At 55.2% G+C, this 21507-nt stretch overlaps 1 protein-coding gene across 13 annotated transcripts in view; it reads right to left on the reverse strand.

Annotated features, from left to right (window-relative positions):
* The window catches only part of PRKAR1B (protein kinase cAMP-dependent type I regulatory subunit beta), a 103119-nt gene extending 81673 nt beyond the window's left edge, over positions 1-21446 (reverse strand). For 3 of the 13 annotated variants that reach the window (XR_004312603.1, XM_032459841.1, XM_032459840.1), the window contains exons 1-4: positions 21029-21446; positions 20712-20818; positions 11024-16494; positions 9584-9777 (exon numbers count right to left, since the gene is read on the reverse strand). Coding sequence is in view for 11 of the 13 variants with exons in the window: in XM_032459841.1 (XP_032315732.1) it covers positions 9584-9760 (177 nt within the window). In the remaining 2 variants the exon portion in view is untranslated. The other 10 variants (XM_032459832.1, XM_032459830.1, XR_004312602.1 and 7 more) reach the window with 10 other exon arrangements.
* Between the last annotated feature and the right edge of the window lie 61 nt (positions 21447-21507).

Consider the following 21507-nt stretch of genomic DNA (forward strand, 5'->3'; position numbering starts at 1 on the left):
TAATGAGGGTGGCCCTGATCCCGCGACAGGCGTCCTTATAAGAAGGGCCCCGGAAGCTGGACAGGGGCCTGGGGCAGACCCGCCGTCGGGGCCCCCGAAGCTACCGCCCCCACCAGAGCCTTGATCTCGGGCTTCTGGTTTGCAGAACTGTGAGGCAATAGCTGTTCTAAGCTGCCCGATTTTTTGACGACTCGCCGTGGCACCTAGGAAATGGAGACACACAGCTCACTAACCTCTAGTCTCGTCTCCTCATGAAGCTGTAAGTGTCCCTCCAGGCCCCGGACCTGCTGCATCCCACCTGCTTTGGTATGTAAGCTTTTATTGTCACTCAGCCCTGAGGGTTTCATAACTTTTACTACGACAGCCTCCTTTACCTGATGAACCACACAGAAGCTCACTATGGATTTCCAAGTGCATGCAGAAGCTGGCCTTTCTCTTCCTCCCTGGCTCTCTCTACTAATAATTTGTAACTCAACTGAGTTGTAGTCAAAGAATTCGGTTTCTGAGTGAGAAAAAGATTTAAACTCATCCTGGGATCCCTTGAAATAGCACGTCCCACTGTGTACTTGACTCTAGAATTCCGATTTACACATGCCTTCCAGGATCTCCCAGATGGCCTGGTCCTGCCCTGAAGGGACAGGGACCAAAGAAGGAAACTGAGCTCAGTAACGCCACGAGGGCAGACGCCACATCCTCTCCAGGTCACAGCCCCGCCGCCACACGTGCCGGATGGCACAGCCGCAAAACCCTGTGCTTCCCCGCTTAGCACCGCGCCGTCAGCACCTGGAACAGCGCCCGGACAGCAGCTACTCCGTAAACACTGAGGTTGAGTGAATGAATGAAACGTTTTTGGAGAACTGGCATCATTCATCCATGGGTACTTCTGAGCCTCATAATTCTACTTCTTAAGATACATCCTAAGGAGACAGGGAGAGGCATCAGAAAGATCCCTGTACTAGAGCGGTCGGACCGGCCACGGTGAGAAATTGTTCAAATCCATTTAGAGCCATCTATACGATAGAATGCTTTGCGCCGTTACATCTGCTATTAGCAGATTTAGTAAGCATACAAAGTTTGCTTTAAAACTCCAAAAGAGCAGGATTCAAAATTATATATAATAGTTAAGAGAATGGAGAGACAAGTCACAGACTGGGAGAAAAATTTGCAAAACACACAGCTGGTGCAGGACTTGCATGGAAATGTACAAAAAGCTCTTAAAAACCAGCAACGAGAAAACAAACACCCCAAGTGGAGAACAGGCAAACGGCCTGGACAGACAGCTCACCAAGGGAGACACACAGGTGGCAAAGAAGCCCAGGACACGCCGTCAGGGAAACACAATGGAACAAGTAAGACGCCACCACACAGGTGTCAGGACGGCGCACGTGTGGGCACTGACGACACCGACGCCACGGGGCCGCGGGGGCTCTCATCCGCCACAGCGGGGATGCGACCCAGTGCAGCCACTCTGGGAGCTGGTGTGGTGCTTCCACACAAACCTAAACAGACTCTTAACATGCAGCCCAGTGATTACACCCCGGCATTTATCCAAGACTTGAAAGCTCATGTCCACACAAAAACCTGCACACAAGTGTTTATTTACAGCAGCTTTATTCACAATTGCCAAAACCCGGAAGCAACCAAGGTGTCCTTCAGGAGGTGACGGCTAAACAAACTGTGGTCCTTCCAGACCACGGAGCCATTCGGCAGTGAAAGGAAACGAGCCATCAAGTCATGAAAAGACGCGGCGGAGCCGCGCACGCGTACACGGCTGAGTGAAAGCAGCCAGCCTGAACAGGCCGCACACGGTGATCCCAACTCTACGACCGCCTGGAAAAGGCAAGACTAGGGAGACAGTGAAGATGGCAGTGGTGGCCGGGGCTGGGGTGGGGGACGAGGCGGAGCACGGGGCGTCCTTGGGGCAGCAAAACTACCCTGGGTGACGCTGCAGTGGTGGGCACAGGTCCCGCACTGGTCCAGACCCCAGACTGTGCCACGCCCAGAGTGAGCCCTCAGGTGAGCTGCAGACCCTGGACAACAGTGACGCACCGATGCTGGTTACCAGCTGTCCCCGTGAGCCACACTGATTAACACAAGATGGTCGTAACGGGACAGATGGGGGTGGGGGTGGACACGGGAAACCTCTGTACTTTCTGCTCAGTTTTCTGTAGACCTAAAACTTCTCTGAAAAGTAGCTTATTGTTTCAAAAGTTATCGACAGTAGCTTACACACTTTAGCACACGTAGGGGAGGGAGAGGGAGACCAGCAACAAGCACAGAAAAGCACCTCCCAGGAAACCCCGGTGCCAGAGGCCGCCGTCTGGAGAGGCCTCACAAGGGGACATTGGGTTTCTTTATTCTTCTCTGTATTTTCTTAATTTCCTAAAATTTTGTGGAATCGACCTTTCTTTGTAATACTCGGTCGTGTCTGAAAGCTTTAATCGTTCTCTACTTATTTCTGCCTTGTTTTGCAGGGCAGGTAACTAGGTTGGGGGTTGAACCCGGGGCCTCGTGCGTGCTGAGCACGTGCTCCACCACGAAGCTGCGCCCTCCTCCTAAACCTTCTTTAAGGAACGCCCGGTGCTCAGCCTCTCGTTTTGTGGAGAAGCTTCAGCAGACGGACGGACAGTGGCCCTCTGAGTCTGAGATTCCTCTCACGGAGTCGTGGCCTGGACAGACAGACGGACGGACGGACAGACGCAGCTAAGCCCCAGTGAGCAGACCCCTGCTGGGTCCCTGGGGGAGCAGGGTGGCCGCCAGCAGCCGCTGCAGGGATGCCGCCCTGGTTTCGCCCCTCGTCTGCAGAAGCATTTCCCCTGCGGCCATGTCCGCGGTGTTTGGGGGGCGGGACACAAAAGTGAGCTCACACTGAACTCACTAGTATATGTCACTTCAATTAAAAAAAATAAATAATTAAAAAACAAAAATAAAATTTTTTAAAAATTCTAAATAAAAAATAAAAATAAATTTTAATTTAAAATTTCTTGAAAATTAAAAAATCCTTTAAATTTAAAAATTTTAAAAACCCAAGTATATGAGAAGTGTGATGCACAAAAAAATGGAAGGAAAAGGGAACCCGCGCGTCTGAAGCAGCCCTGTGGGCAGTGAATCTCTTTTTCCAATGTATTTTCTGTTACTGGCGATAGTTATAAACCTTTCTGGCTCTTCTAAGACACAAGCAGGTGTGTTCTGTTTTCACTCCAGAAGGACACCCTAATACAAACTGACAGGGCTCTTCCCAGGGAAGGCAAGGTCAGCTCAAAACTCAAAACATAATCAAAGAGCATCTGACAAAATTCAGCATTCAGTCATGACTTAAAAAGAGAAAAAAAACTCAGTAAATAAGAAACAGAAGGAAACTTCCTTAACACCATGGAGGAATCCACGCGAACCCACACCTGACGACTTAATGAAGAGACGAACGCTCCCCCAAGACCAGGAACAGGACAAGGAGGCCTTTCCCCAGTCGCCCTGCTCAGCACCACGCCAGACGCACGTGCAGACGGAGAGGAAGACGCGAAACTCCACGACACAGCTGAACGCGTAGAAAATCCCACAGAACCTGTAAAACTCTTCTAGTAAGTGACTCAGTGAAGCTGTAGTTTTAACAGCTTTTCGTACATTTTTCATACAAGTCCTTTATCAGATGTGTGTTTTGCAAAGTTAATACATAAAAGTCAAGTATAGTTCTATAGTCTAGCAATGAACGATCGAATTTTAACATTTAAAAAACAGTACGTTAAGTGAATGAAAAGACCCGCCACAGACTGGGAGAAAATACTTGCAAAACACACATCTGATAATATACAAAAGGCTCTTAAAACCCAGCATAAGAAACCAAACACTCCAAGTGGAAAACAGACAAAGGATCAGGACACACACCTCACCGCAGAAGACACTCTGGTGGCAAACAAGCCCAGGACAGGAACTGCCCGTGGTGTGCCACCAGGGAAACGCAGATTAAAACCCCGAGAGGCCGCCACATACCCATGGGAACGGCCAGAATCCAGACACTGCCCACACCAGACCAAGCGAGTTGATCGGCACCATTTTTCCAACAGCATCTGCTCACTTCGTGCCTCTGTCACATTTTGGTAATTCTCACAATACTTCAGATTTTTCATTATAGTTATGGGGATCTGTGGTCAGTGATCTTTGTGCTACTGTTGCAAAAGGACTGCAGCTCGCTGAAGGCTCAGACGGTGGGGATCATTTTTCAGCACGATGTTTTTTAATTGAAGTACAGTCAGTTACAATGTGCTGATTTCTGGGGTACAGCTCATGTCCCAGTCATGCATATATTCGTATTCATATTCTTTTTCATTGAAGGGTTATTACAAGATATTGAATATAGTTCCCTGTGCTCTACAGAAGAAATTTGGTTTTTATCTATTTTTATATATAGTGGTGAACAATTGCAAATCTCAAACTCCCAAATTTATCCCTTCCCCACCCTCTTTTCCCCGGTGACCATAAGATTGTTTACTGTGTCTGTGGGTCTGTTTCTGTCTTGTAGATGAGTTCATAGTGCCTCTTTTACCTTTTTTTTTTTAGATTCCACATATGAGTGATCTCCTATGGTATTTTTCTTTTTCTGGCTTATTTCACAGCACTAAAGTATTTTTAATTTAGGTCTGTATTTTGTTTTCTTAGACATAATGCTACTGAACACTTAACAGACTACAGTATAGAGTAAACATAACTTTTATCTGCACTGGGAAACCAAAAATTTGCACGGCTCTCTTTACTGCAGTCCTCGCTTTACTGGGGTTGGTCTGGAACCAAACCCACAGCATCTCTGACGTGTGCCCGTAAAACCCAAACTGCTCTAAAAAGTAAAGCCTGTTATTTTTTTTAAAGTACCATTAAAATAGAATAAGAAATGAAATAGGAGTAAACCTAACAAAATATGTGAAGGGTCTGTATACTGAAAGCAACAAAAGTTTTTCCTTCACTCATGAAAGAAATTAAAGGCTTAAATAAACGCAGAGAAGTTCTGTGCTTGTGGTTTGGAAGATTCAATATTATTAAGATGTCTCTTCACCCCAGACTGATTTATACATTCAGTGTAATCCCAATCAAGACCCCAGGAGGACCTTTTGGTCAGTACAACCCACATCACTGTAAGACACACCTGGAGAGAACCAGGAAAAAGAGACAACTCTGAAAAGCGGCGAAGCTGTCAGACTCACACCGCCTGACCCCAGCAAACTGCAGGGACACAGCGGTGAGACACGGGGGTGGCCCGGACAGCTCAACGGAGCAAGCCCGAAATCAGCCCAGAACCCCTGTCCCCGCAGGTCTGCGACAGGGCAGTGGCCTCACACTAGGGGGGCTGCAAGCTCACTGGGTCCTTCGAGAGTAAACCGGCAGCAAGACTGGGAGCTGTAAAGCTACGCAGACAGCGCCCCCGAGCCCTCTCCTGACACATCTGCTTACACACTCATTTTTTTCTTTCATTTCTTTGGCATAAAGGTGTTTTACAAAGGGATAAAAAACTGAAAAGCTACCGAACAGGAAACAGGGAAGGAAAGTAACAACCGTGACCCATCCACGCGTGCAGCGCTGTAAGGCCACCAGATGCCAGGAGACAGCAGCTGAGAAGGATGCAGGCACCACGGTGCCCTGAAGCCCCTGAAACACACGCTGAGCGTGGTCCAAATGGTAAATCTTGTCATGTACACGTGACCACACACACACACACACAGATGCTACTAAGAAAAGATCAAACAAAAATGCACGTAGGCTACGATCGTCCAGGCCCGTGTGTCAGTGCGCCCCGCTGAGCGGGGACATCCTCAGAAGAACGCAGCACTGCCCGGCAGGTGCGGGGTAACCGGCGCACTCTGTAAAGGCGCCTCCCCGGCACCATCCACAGCTCACTGTTGGAAGGATCGATGCCTTGTCATTGCCAGGCCTCCGGAAGCCCAGATCTGGGAGAAGCTCAGAGTCTGTGTTCTGCCGGCTGTGAGGACTATCTCACCCCCCGAAGTCTCCGCCTGGAGAGCTCCACTTCCCCGACCCCGGCTCACTCACATGGGCGCCGGGCGCCGCGTCACACCCGGGCCAGATGGAGGCCTCAGACGCCTGCTCCCCACTCCCGAAGCAAGTGGGGAAGACTGAGCACCCCCAGGCTTCCAGCAGAGGCAGCGGGAAGTGAACGGGCATCAGGGCTCTTCAAGGCACCTTACATTTTGGGGATGTCAGATCCACTGCAAACACGGGGAACAGCCTCCCCAGTAGAAGCAGCCACGTGTAAACACATGCGTACGCTTTCAGAGCATCCACAAAATCACCCCAAAGCCAGTAGGTATCAAGACAGGAAAAAGAAACGAACTCAACCGGTCTCAGACGCGCCTGGACGCCGCTGGGTTGGCATCGGGGGCAGGGGCGCCCAGCCCTCACACCCTCTGCTCGGGCTGGACACGGCCGGCGCCCGTCGGACAAAGCAGACCTGCTCCCGCGCGCTCTGTGTGACTGGCTCTTTCCTCCCACCGCCCCACCGCCCATGCCCACGGCAGCTGCTGGGGCTGAGCTGTGTCCCCATATAGATCTCTGTGGTCCTACTCTCAGACCTCAGAATGTGACCGTATTTGGGGATGGGGTCTCACAGAGGTCATTAGTTAAAGCGAGGACATCAGGGTGGACCCAAAGCCCACAATGTCCCTTTTATATAAAAAGAGGGAGCAGCCACGTGAAGGAGGCAGAGGTGGGGAGACGTGTCCATCAGCCAGTGACCCCGATGGACGGAGCCCCAGCATCGAGGGGCCAGGCCTGGGAACACCCCTGCACGCCCTCTGGGGGGAGCCCGCCCGGCAGCACCTGGGTCTCACACCTCAGCCCCCAGGCTGCGCGAGAGGCGACTTTGACAGTTAAGCCCCCAACGTGGGTGCTTTGTCACAGCCGCCCAAGCACACTCTGGTGGCAGCGCAGCGACCGTCACCGAGAAAATAAGGATTCACGCAACCCCCTTACAGTTAAGTAAAGGAAAATGCTCGGTTTAGAACCAAGTCTGGAACCTAGGCTCCCTGGTCATCTGCGGACGAGTCACCCCACCTCTTCCAGACCTCAGCCCTCACCTGTCAGAGGCAGGTCACCAAGGCTTCTCCAGGCAAGTATGACCAGTTCATCTCCCTACACCTCCACCCTTGTCCCTGCCTCTCCCCCAGGCTCCAATCCCACAGCCTCTCTGACAGCTCAAACACGTCCAAAGCATCACTTTGACCTTTCCCAATCCAACCGTTCTCTTCCTACTGTCCCCTTCTTGGCAGGTGGCACCCCCTTTAGACCAAACCCCAGGAGTCATGCCCCACACTTCTCTCGTCCCCCCACCTCCAATCCACCAGCAAGACCTGGAACAGCCCCACCAAAGCCAGCAGCCCCCAGCTCCTCTCTCCCCATCTCCACTCCCTGGTGACAGCAGCACCCCGTCCCTGCCAAGCGTAACAACCCAAAGTGTCTGCAGCCACTGCAAACGTCCCCTGGGGGCAAGACACCCCTAGATGAGACCCTCTGCTCTAGTCTCACCCTGTGGCCTCAGCTCAGGTCTGGCCTGGACCCCGCCTCTGGCCTCCTAAGGAGCTCCCTGTCTCAGTCCTGCCAATAGGTCACCCCCTGAGAGACAGGTCACCAGGCTGGGGTCACTGGTGAACAAACCAGGTTAAGTAAGGATGCACGACACCCCCTCTTCAAACGTGAGGGAACGATCCCATCCCCCTCCCCCCGGCCTCGGTGCAGGAATGGGGACTGGAGCTCCTCTCCTCACGGGGACCTCAAAAGTAACCAGAGAAACACAGATTAAGGCCACATGGCCAGGTCCACCTATTCAAAAACAGCTTTTAAAATTAAAACAGCCAAAGTGGGCTCAGGTGGGTCACTAGTAGCCCCAGTCCCTGCTGAAGGGGCTGGGAATTGATGCTTCACTCTGGGGAGCCCCCGTCAGTCCATCTCCGAAAAGCTGCACTAAACAAACAGTACTACAAGTGGAAAAAATCTCAGTACAGATACGTTCGTGTGGCATTATTTTTAACATTAAAAAAAAGCTGGAAATAACTCAATCATCTAATCGTCAGGGAAATGTGGAGAAAACATGGCTGTATCTTCTTAACACAAGTGAGTGAAGAACAGTAAGTGCGCATGTCTGTGACATGGCTACACCTATGCTCGAAATCCACACAGTGGAGGGACCACAGATCCCAAGTCCACACAGGGAAGGGGTCGCAGATCCCACGTTCATACAGCAGGGGGGCCGCAGATCCCACGTCCACACAGGGGAGGGGCCTCAGATCCCACGTCCATACAGCGGGGGGGCCTCAGATCCCACGTCCATACAGCGGGGGGGCCGCAGATCCCATGTCCATACAGCAGGGGGGCCGCAGAGCCCACGTCCACACAGGGGAGGGGCCTCAGATCCCACGTCCATACAGCGGGGGGGCCTCAGATCCCACGTCCATACAGCGGGGGGGCCGCAGATCCCACGTCCATACAGCAGGGGGGCCGCAGATCCCACGTCCACACAGGGGAGGGGCCGCGGATCCCACGTCCATACAGCGGGGGGGCCGCAGAGCCCACGTCCACACAGGGGAGGGGCCTCAGATCCCACGTCCACACAGCGGGGGGGGCCATGGACCCCACGTCCACACAGGGGAGGGACCACAGACGACTTTTACCTCTTCTTTCCACTCCTGAACTTCTCAGATTTTCTTTGAAAGGCATGTATTGCTATAAAATGTTTTTCATGGATTGTTTTAAAGGGGAGAAATAAATCCATTCCTTTGGGTTGGGCTATGTGTCCACAAGAGGCCCCGTCAAAAGTAAGACACTGCTGGGAGGCTGGGCATGGGCTGAGAGGTGCTTAAACACAGACCCGGCCCCCGGGGCTCCCATTCAGTCCCCATGGCAGACGGACAGGGACTGTTATGCTGTGATACGAGGGCCAGGAGGAGGAACCTCAGGTGACCCCAGAGAGTGTTCTGGGCCGAGAGCCCAAGGGAGGGAGGGGGCAGCAGGGCAGGTTGACAGGGGCTCCTGTCCTAACCTGCCGCTTCATGGACCATCCGCTTGCTTCCCACGATGAGCCAGGAAGGGGGTGACAGGTGTCATTTGGGAGGAGTGAGCTCGGGGACCCTCTCCTCAGTAGAGAGGGGCAGATCAGGCATGTGTCCCACCCCAACCCGTGCACACACACGTTTGAGGGGCAGGCCAGCCTCTGCTGAGTCCCAGAGACGCAGACGATGTGCAGGCTGACTCCAGACATCCCACATCACACTCTGCCAGAGCTGTTTTACCCCAGTGCCAAGGACATCTACGAGACCCAGTGCCACCTCCGTCCCGAGCTGAAAACCATCTGTGAGCCCCACAGGTTCTAATCACAGTCAGCCTTTCACAAACATCTGCACCGCCTTCCGCCAGCCCCCTGAAGGCCCTGGACCACCTGGGAGGAGAAGGGGTTCTGTGGCTGGGAGGACAGAGCCCCCAGCTCCGGCAAACCGCTTTGGAAGGACACTCCCGCAGGCACTCCAGGCCCTGTGAGGACGGTGGCAGAAAGCGTGGCGGAAAGGGTTGGCGGGTTCCCTGCACTGACCTTCTCCAGCTTCTCAAAGTGTTCCCGGAGGAACCTCATGGGGCGGTCGGGCTTGGAGACGCAGAGGTGCACGATGCAGTCCCTGAGCACCTGCTGGACGCTGTGCTTCTGGACGTAGAGCTCGCAGCCCCGCAGAGCCTCGTCCTCCTCCAGCGGGTAAGGCGATGGCGAGGCCATGGTCAGCGGGACTGCACCTGGGGAGAACAGGGATCAGGCTCGCGGTTCAGTGAACACCTGCCCTACACGCAACCTAAGGTTTACCCGTGCGGGCTGATCCAGGGACTGACGCGATGTGCTCACATGGCCCGGGCGTTTTACCCTGCTCTTGTCAGCGAGATGACCTGTTAACTCGACCACCGCGATGCCTAACGGCTAACAGACCCCCCGGGGACGGGGGTGGACCAGGCAGGTTTTGCACGCTGTTGAGAAGCAGCAGTGAGGGGTGGGGGGCTCCTGAGGGTCCAGCAGGTGGTTGTGCGGCCTCACTTGCATCCATACCCTCTTTCAGGAAAACAGTGGCGGGGGGGGGGGGTCTGTACCTCCCACCCCAGCCGAATGGCATGGGAGATGGGGTTGGGGTGCCCTTGCAGGCTCCGCAGGAAAAGGGAGACAGGAAAACAAACGGAGCGCGGCTGAGGGGCCCCCAGGAGGACAAGCCCAGGGACAAAGGCAGGCCCGCGTTCCCCGCCCGCGCTCCGGCCAGGTCACAATCACAGCCCGGAACCGGCGCGGAACCCGGCCCGCCCGGCGGCGCACGCGGCCGCGGGGACCCCAGCCCTGGCCTCCCCGTCCCTGGCCTCTGCGCCCCGCACCACGGCGGCGCCTCGGGCAAGGATCCAGCCGAGCGGCCAGGGGCTCCCCAAGGGCCCACATTCCCCGAGGCCTCCCGGTGGAGACCCAGCCCCGGACAGGCATGCGGAGGGGGCCGGCGCAGACCCCACCCCAGCCCAGCCCCGCGTACCTGGATGCGCGGTGCCGGAGGCCGGAGGCGGTGCGCGGGGACGCAGAGACGCGGGACGGCGAGCAAGCGGGTCCCCGCACTGCAGCGGCGCCGCCCTCCGCCCGCCCCGCGCCGCCCCCGCCCACCGGCGCACCCCGCCCCCTCCCCGCCCCCACACCCGGGCTCCCCTCCGGTCTCCCCAGGACCCACCTGTCCCCCTCCCCCCAGCCTCCCCTCACCCGCTGTGTACCCGTTCCCCTCCCCCTCCCCTGCTCCTGACTGCCCCCCACCCTCTCCCCACCCCCACCCACCAATCCTCCACCCTGGGCTTTGGGGCTGACAGGCCTCGCATTGGACAGACACACAGATCCCTGTGTAGCTTGGTCAGGACACCACTGCCACCCCCAAACTCCCTCCACTGGGGACCCTGCGATTGTCCCCCCACCCCCGTTGGTTGCAGCCTGTGGGGCCTCAGGGTGATGGCCAGCCCCCCCTCACACCTGGGATGTCCCATGTACACACGTGCAGGGCACCAGCCTGTCCTCCAGGGTCTGTCTTCAGCTCAGGGCCTGCAGGGGTGGTAGGTGGGCCCAGGCCACCCTCGGCAGAGGTTAGCTGATTTCCTTTTCTTGGTTTAAGGGCACCAGCTTCACCCAGATGCCCCAGGGGGAAATCACAGGGTCATCCTAAATTCTTGCCACCACCCATGGGCATCCAGGAGGTCACTGAGGCCAGCAGAGGCCCTTGGTGACGTCCTAACCCACAAGGCCGGGCCTGCAGCAAAGGGAAGCCCTCATTCGCTGTTGCCTTCATCCTGCCAGGGTGGAGGAGGAAACTGCATCTCAGGCAGCTGGGGGTCGCCACCCCTTACCTAGAGTGGTCTGAATCCCAGGAGAGGGGGAGGGACCCCAGGCCTTGAAGGGGAAGACCTCTGCTCCGCTGTCCAGGCTCCCCTGTCCCTGCTCCCCCATCCACACAGGCACACCACAGTGGGGGCAGCCTTGCCGGGCAAGCTCCCCAGCAGGGCTGATGCTGGCCAGCTCCCTCCTGGCAGCTGAAGGGGAAGTCACAGATGCAGGCAGATGGCCACACTCAGAGCCCCCTTCTGCTTCCCCATCCCGCTCCCTCAGCGTGTGCCCGGCCCCGCCCACATCTCAGGTACACTGGCACCTGCCCCAGTCACTGAAAGTCGCTCTGGGGGATTGAAGTCCAGTCTCAACAGAATCAAAACCTCATCCCACAAGCAACTGAGACCTTTGGCTATTGCTCAGCTCTGCCCCCTGGGCCTCCCAGCTGTGTTAACTAGGAAATGTCCGTGTTGGCTACACCGTGGTTTCTGTGACTAAGAAGTACCCATGTGGACCAGCCCTGAAGTACGTGACCCCCCGTCCCCCCAGACAGCCCCCAAAAATGATCTGTGGTGGTCGCAGGGACGTCCCTCCTGGGGCAGGGTCAGAAACCGTGTGGACCACGGGTGGGGCACAGCTAGGCTGAGGTCACCACCCCACTGGACAGGGACAAATCTGGCCTCACAAGGTGTCCAAACAGCCACATCTTCCTAGGAAGGTGATCACATCATTCGAAAGTCCCAGCAAGTCGTGCTGGTCTGCGTGCCCCACCAACCACAGGGAGGGGGAGGGGGAAGGGGCCCATCCCCACGCTACTACTCCCCTCCAGCCCTGGGGCCACGCTCCCCCTGAAGCCCGAGTGGTCAAGTCTTGAAAAAAACAACTTCAAAGCCACATTATTTTCCAACCATCACCCGCCCCAAATTCCTGGCTCTGCCAACACCAGTTCACCTGCAAAGACTCAGCCTGGACGTGACTTCCGTGGGGAACCCTCCCTGGGGCTCCCTTACCTGCCGATGAGGTTGGGCCTCTGCAGGTGCCACCCCGCCCGGGGCTCCCTGCACACTGCAGCCCTGTCCCAAGTGCTCCTGAGTGACCTGCAGAGGCTGTTTGCTTTGCGGGGAGCCCCAGGCAGGCACAGGCAGTGTCTCTGTTGTCCACTCTGCAGGGCAAGGAGACAGACCAACATCTGCTGGCCATCCACCTCCTGGCCTTGCAGGCCGACCCCTCGTGTGAGCGCGGGGCTGGGGCCACCTGCAGAGGGGCCAGAGGGTAAGTGCTGGATACTCAGGGAGGACTCACTCTGGGAGGACTCTGAGCCAGGAACCCTACCTGGAGGAGCCACCAAACCTCACATCAAGGTGAACGTAACTCTCAGCCCCAGCGTACAGATGAGGATCTAGAGGACAGGGGGCTGGGAGCAGAGCTTGCAGTGCACTAATCATTGTTCCTCCAGCCATGCCCACTCCTCGGGGAGTCAGCTAATTCCTCCCCCTGGGGATGGGAAGACAGAGACCCAGGGGGAGGGAGAGTGGGAGCTGGGAAGAGGACGGGGAGGGGAGGGGAGGGACGAGGAAACTCCGGTCCCCGAGAGACAGAGGAGGCACAGGAACAGCGTTCTCTACTCTGCAGCTTTTAGGCCTGGATGTGAGAGCTCACACAGATTTTGCCACACAAGTCAATAAATCTGATTTAAGCGTTGCTTCCCGGTGGGGTTTTGTGGGAGTGGTGGGCAGCCCCCAGGCAGAGGACCCCAGAGGAGGCTCCCAGAGGAGGCCCCAGCCCTGGCCTGGAGGGCACCGCTCAGCGGACACGCCTGGACTCCTGACCCACACTCAGATAACTGGTGAGTGGAAGTCCCCGAGCTTGCAGTACGTCGTCTGCAGAGACTGATAACTGCTGCTCAGGGCTCGAGGGAGACAGGCCCACCTCACGCCTGCGCTGGTGCCCAATGTCAGGAGATAGCTCCAGGAACAGGCTGAGTATTTGCGTCCCCCAGATTTGCACCTTAAATCCTAACCCCCAGTGTGAAGGTGTCAGGAGGAGGGGCTCTGGGGCGATGAGATCATGAGGGTGGGGCCCCCGGGATGAGATTAGTGCCCTTTTAGGAGAGACCCAGAGAGCCCCTAGCCCCTCCTCCACATGAGGACACTGCAAGGAGGTGCCGTCCACGAGCTAGGATGCGGGTCCTCCTCAGGCAGGACACCTGCCTTGATCTTGGACGTCCAGCCTCCAGACTGAGACGTGGACTGTTCACATCCACCCAGCCAGCCTGCTGTGTCTCAGCGGCTGGGGCACTGGGACGGGAGGAAGCACGCAATACTGAGCAAGGCCAAATCCGAAAACACGTCACAAGGATAAAAGCATCAAGACATCGTGAATCTGGCAAAGGAAGCAACAAACATGGAGCGATCGGAACAAAGAACCAAAGCCACACGTTTACAGGGATCTTGCACGTGGTAACGGTGGCCTCTGTACCAGGCGGAAAACAGTAAGTCAAAAAACAGTTTGAAGAGAAAGCCAGCCACCAGCTCCGTGAGGAGGAGCTGCATGTGCCTGAGCCACGACGGGCCCATCGGGGCGCCGCGTGCCCCCAGTGCCGGCCGGGTGAGACGTGAACGAGCCAACCAGGTGTATCGCTGAAATCAGTTTATTGTGCTGGTTTAAAAGGCATGCGTAACCGGGACACCGAACGAGGACTCCTGGAAGAGACTCGGAGCCGCTTTTTCCTTACCTCTGCCGACTCGTCACAATTTATTCAGTGGAGGAAGCTCCTTCTCTGCCCCCACGGACACGTTTGGACAGCTCCACCACATCTGGGCTCAAACGGAGAGATTTCAAAGCTCTGCAGTCACGTTAAGGTACAAACCCGGTGCCATCTCAGTCATTTTAAGTGTCCAGGACTATGAAATAACTAAAGCCCCAACATGATGTAGAGAAAAAGCACCCCCCCCAAGCGAGGTGGGGGAGCGGGCTGGGAAAGGAGAGATGGTCCGCTTTTTCCATCCCTTTCTCTCCCAGCCACGGGCCCCAAACCTGCCCATCGGGCTCCGACCACTCCTGCATCAGAACAGCCTCTGGCAACTCGAATTCCCAGCCCCAGGCCACCGTGTGTGAGGCCACATCACGTGCCTCACAGAAGTGGAATCAGACGTGTGGCCTTTGCAGTCTGGCGTCTTCCACTCTGTATAGAGTTTCTGAGGTTCATCTGCTTGTAGCAGGTGTCAGCACTGCATTCCTGTTTACGGCTGAGTCACACTCACACGTACACATACGTGAGTGTAAATATATCCCACGTATACACAGGAGTCTATCCACTCACCCTTCGAGGAGCCCGGGCTGCTCCCACCTTCAGCTGTGTTGAGGCCACTGCCCTAAGCCTGGGTGTGCAGACCCCGTCGGCCCCGTTTCCCCTTCCTCCAGCAGCACATTCGGACGCGGAACCGCTGGGCCACGTGCTGACCCTCCGCAGACCTCGTGAGGACCCACCACACCGTTTCCACGACGGCCACAGGACTTTGCATCCTACCAGCGATGCACCAGGGTCCTAATTCCTCCACGTGCTCCCAAACCTGTGTTAGTTTCTGTTTTTTGCAATAACCATCCAGACAGGTGAGGTGCTCGCCAGACCTTCGACACCAGGCGTGGACGCGGCTCAGCACCATTTCCGACCCTATCTAATGGCCGAATTCCAGGCCAGCTCAGGTTCAACTTCAGTGGGAAAAGGTGGGGAGAAACGCGGGCTGCTCTAGAAACGACCACACTTAATGTGCTTTTTTGCCGTGGAATATTTGGAGACGTGCCTTACAGAATTTCCCTCCTATTCCTAATTTTTCCTAAGCTTTTTCATCATAAACAGGTGTCGAATTTCATCAGATGCTTTATCTGCATCTACCAAGATGATCACGAGTCTTCCCCTTTTTTCAAAATGTGGTCAATTATATGAACCTCTAATGTTAAAAAACTAACCTGCACTCCTGGAATAAACTCAGTCTGGTCACAACGTAGCATCCTTCATAAAATGCCTCATTTGCAGATTTAATCTGCGGTTTTGTTTAGGACCTCGCACCTGGGTTCAGTGCAAGAGGGTGGTCCGCAGCGTTCCTTTCTGGGATGTCCTGGCCACCTTCTGGGATCACGGCTGCGGTGCCGGCTTCACGAGAGCGAGGAGACACCCCCGCCCCCCGTTTCAGACGGCAGTTACCTCCTTGCCAAGCAAGCGTCCTGAAGTGTCTGCTGGGAACGTCGTTTGTGCTAACAGCCTTTATTGTGGGAAGCTTTTAAATTATAAATTCTTCTTCAATAGCTAGTAGACCCTCCTGACTTTCTACTTCATCTTGTGGAAGTTTTAGTAAATTATCTTTTCCTAGAACGTCCTCTACTTCATAAACTCTTTGGCCTGAAGTGGTTTGCATTACTATAGCACCTTTTAAAAAGCGCCTAGAACCCTCCCTGATGCCCCCTTTCATACTCATGCTGGAATCTGCACCTCTGAGTTTTTCCCCTGCAGTCTTGACGGGGGAGTCATCGATTTTATTCACCTTTAAAAATGACAGACTCTAGGTTTTAATGGCATTCTCTGTCGTGTGTTCATTTCACTGTTTGGCTACTTTCTGTTCTACTTTTATTATTCTTTTTTACTGTGTTCAGATTTGTCTGTATGTTTTGTTGTTGGAAGGAAAAAAATCAGCTTTTTTTTCATCCTAAACAGTCAACTGAAAGCAATAATAAAGGTATTTGCGGACTCGAAGAAAAATACCTGATACCAATTTGACTCTTGTTTGTTTGAAGGCAACCTATTCTTTTTCTCTGACAGTCTCACGAATTCCTGTCTTTGGCATTCAGTTTCACGGCAAGTCAACGTGAGTGCCTCTCTGGCCCTGCGTGGGCCCTTCGATCTGAGCTCTGGAAAATCTGTCCCCACTCCCCCCTCAAACACCCCTTCCCGGGACGTCTGCTAACCAGCGCTTCTGCCTCCACCGCGCACGCCTTGCTCTCCTGTGCCCTCCTGTCCTGTTTCGTGTTGCTCACTCTTCTCCTTTTGCAGGCATCTTTCACGTACTTTCACGTATTGGTCCTTCTGCTCTATTGCCTGTTTATTTCTGTTCGGTCTGGAAGAGCGTCTGGGGAAAGAGGACAGGAGGGCGGGTGCCCCTCAGTGTTCCTGGAGCCACCACCAATGTGAGGACACTCAAGAACCGTCACTACAACAGGTGCCTGGAAAGTCACCCCCAGCCCCACCCCAAGCCCCTGGAGACCACGAGTGTGCCCTCCGTCCCTGGAATTACACTGCCTCACGAACGTCACGCAAGAGGAACCGAGCACCACGTCCTTTCACGACGTCTCCACTTGCTCAGCGTGGGCCCGAGACGCACCCGAGCTCTTGCACGCACCAACAGTCCCTTCCCTTCTTCTTCCAAGTAGACCTGAGAAATCAGTGTCCGCATCTGAAGACCCTCCTGCTGGCTCTGTGTCACTGATTTTTAGTTCGACTCCATTTTTGTCTGAGAGCACGCGCTGTGTGACGGCACTTGTTTTACGATTGCTGTTTTGTGGCCCAGGATCCGTCCTGCCCTGGCTTCTTCCCAGGCGCCTGTGAACAACGTGCATTCTGCTCTTGCTGCGTGGGGTGTTCCGCGAGTGTCCACTCACCCTGTCCGCCGCCGCTGTCCTACGTCCTTGTGGAAGGTCCGTATCGAGAGTGAGGGTCGAGGCCCTCACCTATGATTGGGGGTTGGTCTCCCCCTTCCGGGAGCTTTCACTGTGTGTGCTGTGAAGGCCTGTCGTCTGGGTCACCAATGTCTGCAAATGTGGCGTGTCTTCCCGGTGGACGGGCCCCTTTGTTACGCAGTGGACCTTTTCCCCTAGAAGTTTCACCTGCTCTGCGGCCTCAGCAGGCTGGTATTGGTTATTCTCTCTAAAAATGAACGTTTACAGGACACACCTCGTCCCACCCTTCCACTTCCAGTCTTCCCACATCGCTGTGTGTGGAGGGAGTTTCAGCACACGGTGGACGACGGGCGGTTGGGTTGTGGCTCTTTAATTCCCTCTGCCAACCTCTGTCTTCTAACTGGTGTGTGTAGGCCATTTACATTTAAAGTAACTGCAGACACATTGGGGCTTAAGTCTGCTGTTTTATTACTTCTGTTCGTTCCCTCTCCTGTGCCATATTGTGGGAAACGCGCAAATCTTTTAGAGTCCCACTTCATGATGCCTCGAGTACGTCACTGCTTACTTTTCTTTGCAGCTGCTCTAGACACTCCCACACACACGTGTGATCATCAGCCTACTGGCTTCAATGTTCTACCACGTCCGGCACAGGGTAGAAACCACCCTTCACCCCCCTCGCTCTTCAAACACAACTGTTGTAAATACTTCCTCCACGTGCACTGAGCACATCAGTGTTACAACTTCCACTTCAACCAACAGGTACGATCCAGGAAGCTCGTGAGGTGAAAGGTGGTCACGTTTACTTCCATTTTCACCCCCCACCCCCGTTCGTGACTTCCGGAAGGCCCAGCCTTCAGCGACAAGGTTCTTCATGTTTGGAGCTTCCTTTGGTCCATCCTCCAGAGTAAGTCTACCAGCAACAGTTCTCTTGGCCTGCCTTTGTCCAAGAACGTCGGTGTCCGCATTCAGCCCTGAAGGATCGTTTCACCGGATGGAAGATTCAGTGAACAGTTTTTTTCCTTCAACACTTGAGAAACGTGCCACTTCCTTCCGGACACTGTGATTTCATACGAGAAATCTGCCACCTTTCACACCAATGTTCCTCTCTAGGGCTGTTTTACATTTGTTTTTCTCTGTCTTTAGTTTTCAGAAGTTAAATTATGATGTGTCTTCGTGTGAATTTCTAGAGGGCTTATACCACTTAGGACTTCCTCTGCTCCTTTTATGTGTGGGTTCGTCTTTCACCAAATTCGGGAAGTTTTCATCCATCTTCAAACACTTTTTCAGCCCACGTTCTCCCTGTTCTAAGACTCTGGTGGAAACAATCACTGTCCTGCAGATCCGAGGCTCATCCACTTACCGTCCCTCTCTTGCTTAGATCACATAAATCTTATTGCTCTACCTTCGAGTTCCGTGATTCTTTCCTGTCACCATGTCCATCCAGTGACGGACACACTGTGCCCAGCAGTGGACACATTAATTTGGTCATCGTACTTTTCAATTCTGTAATTTCCACTTGGTTCTTTTTTTCTATTGTAGTACAGTTTATAGTGTTGTGTCAATTTCTGGTGTGCAGCACAATGCTTCAGTCACGTAGGAACATATATATATTCATTTTTACATCCTCTTTCACTGTAAGTTACTACAAGATATTGAATATAGTTGCCTGTGCTATACAGTATAAACTTATTTACCTATTTCTATATGTTAGTATCTGCAAATCACAAACTCCCCATTTATCCCTTCCCACCCTCTTTCCCTCCCCCATAACCATAGGTTTGTTTTCTGTGTCTGTGAGTCTGTTTCAGTTTTGTAAATAAGTTCGTTGTTTTTTTTTTAAGATTCACATATAACTGATAATCATTTAGTATTTTTCTTTCTCACTTGGCTCTTTTTAATGCTTCTATTTCTTTGTTAAGATCTTCTATTTTCACCTGTCTCAAAAGAATTCATACAAATTTTAAAAAGCATTTTTATGACTGCTTTAAAAATCCTCATCAGATGACCCCAAGTCTTGTTCATCTTGGCATTCACGTCAGTTCATTTGCTTTCACATTCATAGGATGGTTTTCCCACTGTGACAGGAGACTTTTTAGTGTATCCTAGACACTCTGGTTATTAAGTTCGAAGAGTCTTGATTTCTCTTAAATCTTCTATTTCAGCAGGAAGTCGCTCTGCTAGGGTTAGTGTGTAGATTCCAGCCGAGTCATGGCCGGTGGTCCCAGAGACAGTTTTATTTTCGCAGCCCTTGCAACGCCCTCCTGGTGCTGCCCCGGCTGCAGCTCCATCTTTGGTGGTACCACCCGCAGCGTCGGAAGGCACTAGGCTGCCCGGTGTCCTGAGACTGCTGTGGGGGCAAGGCAGCACGTGCCAGGCCTGGGGCTCTGTCCCCCCGCAGGCAGGAGTCCAGGAGTGCCACCAGCACCACAGCTGTGTAGCAGGGCCAGGCGGGTTGCGGGGCCGTCGCTGCCGTCACGGAGGGCAGTCTGCGGGGTGGGGCGGGGCTGCCTGCTAGGTCTCTATCACCCCCAGTCCCAGCCCAGTCCCATGGCCAGAGGGAGGTGGTTTCTCTTGCAGCGTTTTGCCTGTGCTGTGCCTTTGCCAAATTAACAGCTGTCAGGTAGAGCCAGGGTGTCTGATGGTTCAACAAAGGCCTCAGGACGAAGCGGGACAGTAAAGCTTGACTCACAGGTCAAGGAGGAGGTCAAGCAGGGAGCAGGCAGAGGGAGCGACAGGCCCGGGGCACACGGCTTAACTAGGGTCCCTAGGGGAGGGCTTTGGGGTCCCTGGGCTAACACTGGATGGGTCAGTTCAGACCAGAAGGAGTGGGGTCTCTGTAAGCCTCTCGGGGGTTTTATCGAAAGGGCACACTGGGGACAGCCCTGGACGTGAGAGAGGGAGGCTGTCAGGAGGGTGCTGGGCAGTCACACCAGCAACTCAGGAGTACTGCTGATTCTGCGGGCTGTCACCTAGGGACATGCCCTGGAGGGAAGGCTCCTGCCAGCGCAAGGCCCTGCGGGGACCGGGCCACACAGGACGGATGCTGGGCAGAGACCACGGATTCCAGAAGCAGCTGAGCGACACCCTCAGCAGCAGCTTGCAGTCCTGGCTGCTCCTCGGGCACCTACGCTGGGAGCCTGCAAGCAAGAAAGACGCGCCGGGGACCCAGCCCGTGACCACTCCTCCGGTGCTGGGGTCCCCGGCCAGCCTGTCTTCTTCCCAGCTCGAGCCCGTCCCCACTGTCTGCCGAACTCCCCGGAGGGTATTCAGCTGTGCTTGGAGGAGAGGAGGGACAAGCGAGGCCCCACCATCCCCGCTGAGGGGTTTACCACGTCCCACCTGACCTCCGCCACGGCCTTCTGAGCGGTCTCACGTCTATCTGCTCTGCTCTTCAGTAGCCAAAGCAGTCTTTCAAAACGCGAACCTGACGTTGAACGTGAAACTCTCCCACCTCAAATCCTTCCGTGTCCCCCGCCGCTTCACAGTAAAGGCCCTGCGTGGTCTGCCCCCCAGAGGACCCCGCACCCCCTGGGTCCCTGCGCTCTGGCCACAAGATGCTTCCTTCAGCTCCTGGATCCCAGTTAGCCCCCCTCCCCGAATTTGTGCCTGTCCCTGCCGAAACAACGCACCATAAACTGGGCGGCTTAAAGACAGCAGTTTATCTCCTCACCATTCTGGACGCCGGTCTGTCAGGGCGGCAGCAGGCCGGCTCCTCCTCAGGCCGCTGCCCTCACCTCACCGGGCTCTCCGGGTGCGCCGGGTCCGTCTCCGAGGCCTCTGTTCTCAAGGACACAGTCACATAGATCAGGGCCCACCCAAGACCCCCTCACTTGAGCCTGCACGACCTGCCTCTAAGCAGCGTCACACTCGAAGTCTGGGGGACAAGACGGCCACACGCGAACTGTGGGGGACACGTGGCCGCCACCCTCCCACCCGGCCTGTCCATGCTGCCCCCCCCCCCCCGCAACCTACTGAACTGTCACTTACCTCCACCTTTCACCTGCGCCGTCACTACCTCCAGGAAGCCTTCCTAGTCAAGATCGGGTTCCCTGGCCTTCGTCCCTCAGGACCATCGTAACTGCAGGCTCACCAGGCCAAGACCCGAGGCCGGGGGAGGCGTCGCACCCGACGGAGCCGGCCCAGCCCACGCCTGCAGGGGACGCGAGGGCCCCGGGAGCCCCCGCAGACACGAAAGGACACGATCACCACGGATCACCACGGCGCCACCAGGCGCGCGTCCGCCCCGCAGCGCGGCCCCCGACCCCCGGGAGGACGGCGCTCCGGAGAAGCCCCCAGAGCGCGGGCGTGGAGCCGAGCCGTCCGTCCCGGGGCGACGCACGAGTCCCCTCGGGTCCTCTCAGCCGCTCTCCTGTCGCTCCCGCCTCCGCGCCGCTCGCGTCCCCCGGCCCCGCCCCCAACCCCTCCGCCCTGACCTGTCCGCCCCGCGAGCTGCTAATAAAGTTGCG

The sequence above is a fragment of the Camelus ferus genome, chromosome 18, assembly GCF_009834535.1.
Source record: "Camelus ferus isolate YT-003-E chromosome 18, BCGSAC_Cfer_1.0, whole genome shotgun sequence".
Lineage (NCBI taxonomy): Eukaryota > Metazoa > Chordata > Mammalia > Artiodactyla > Camelidae > Camelus > Camelus ferus.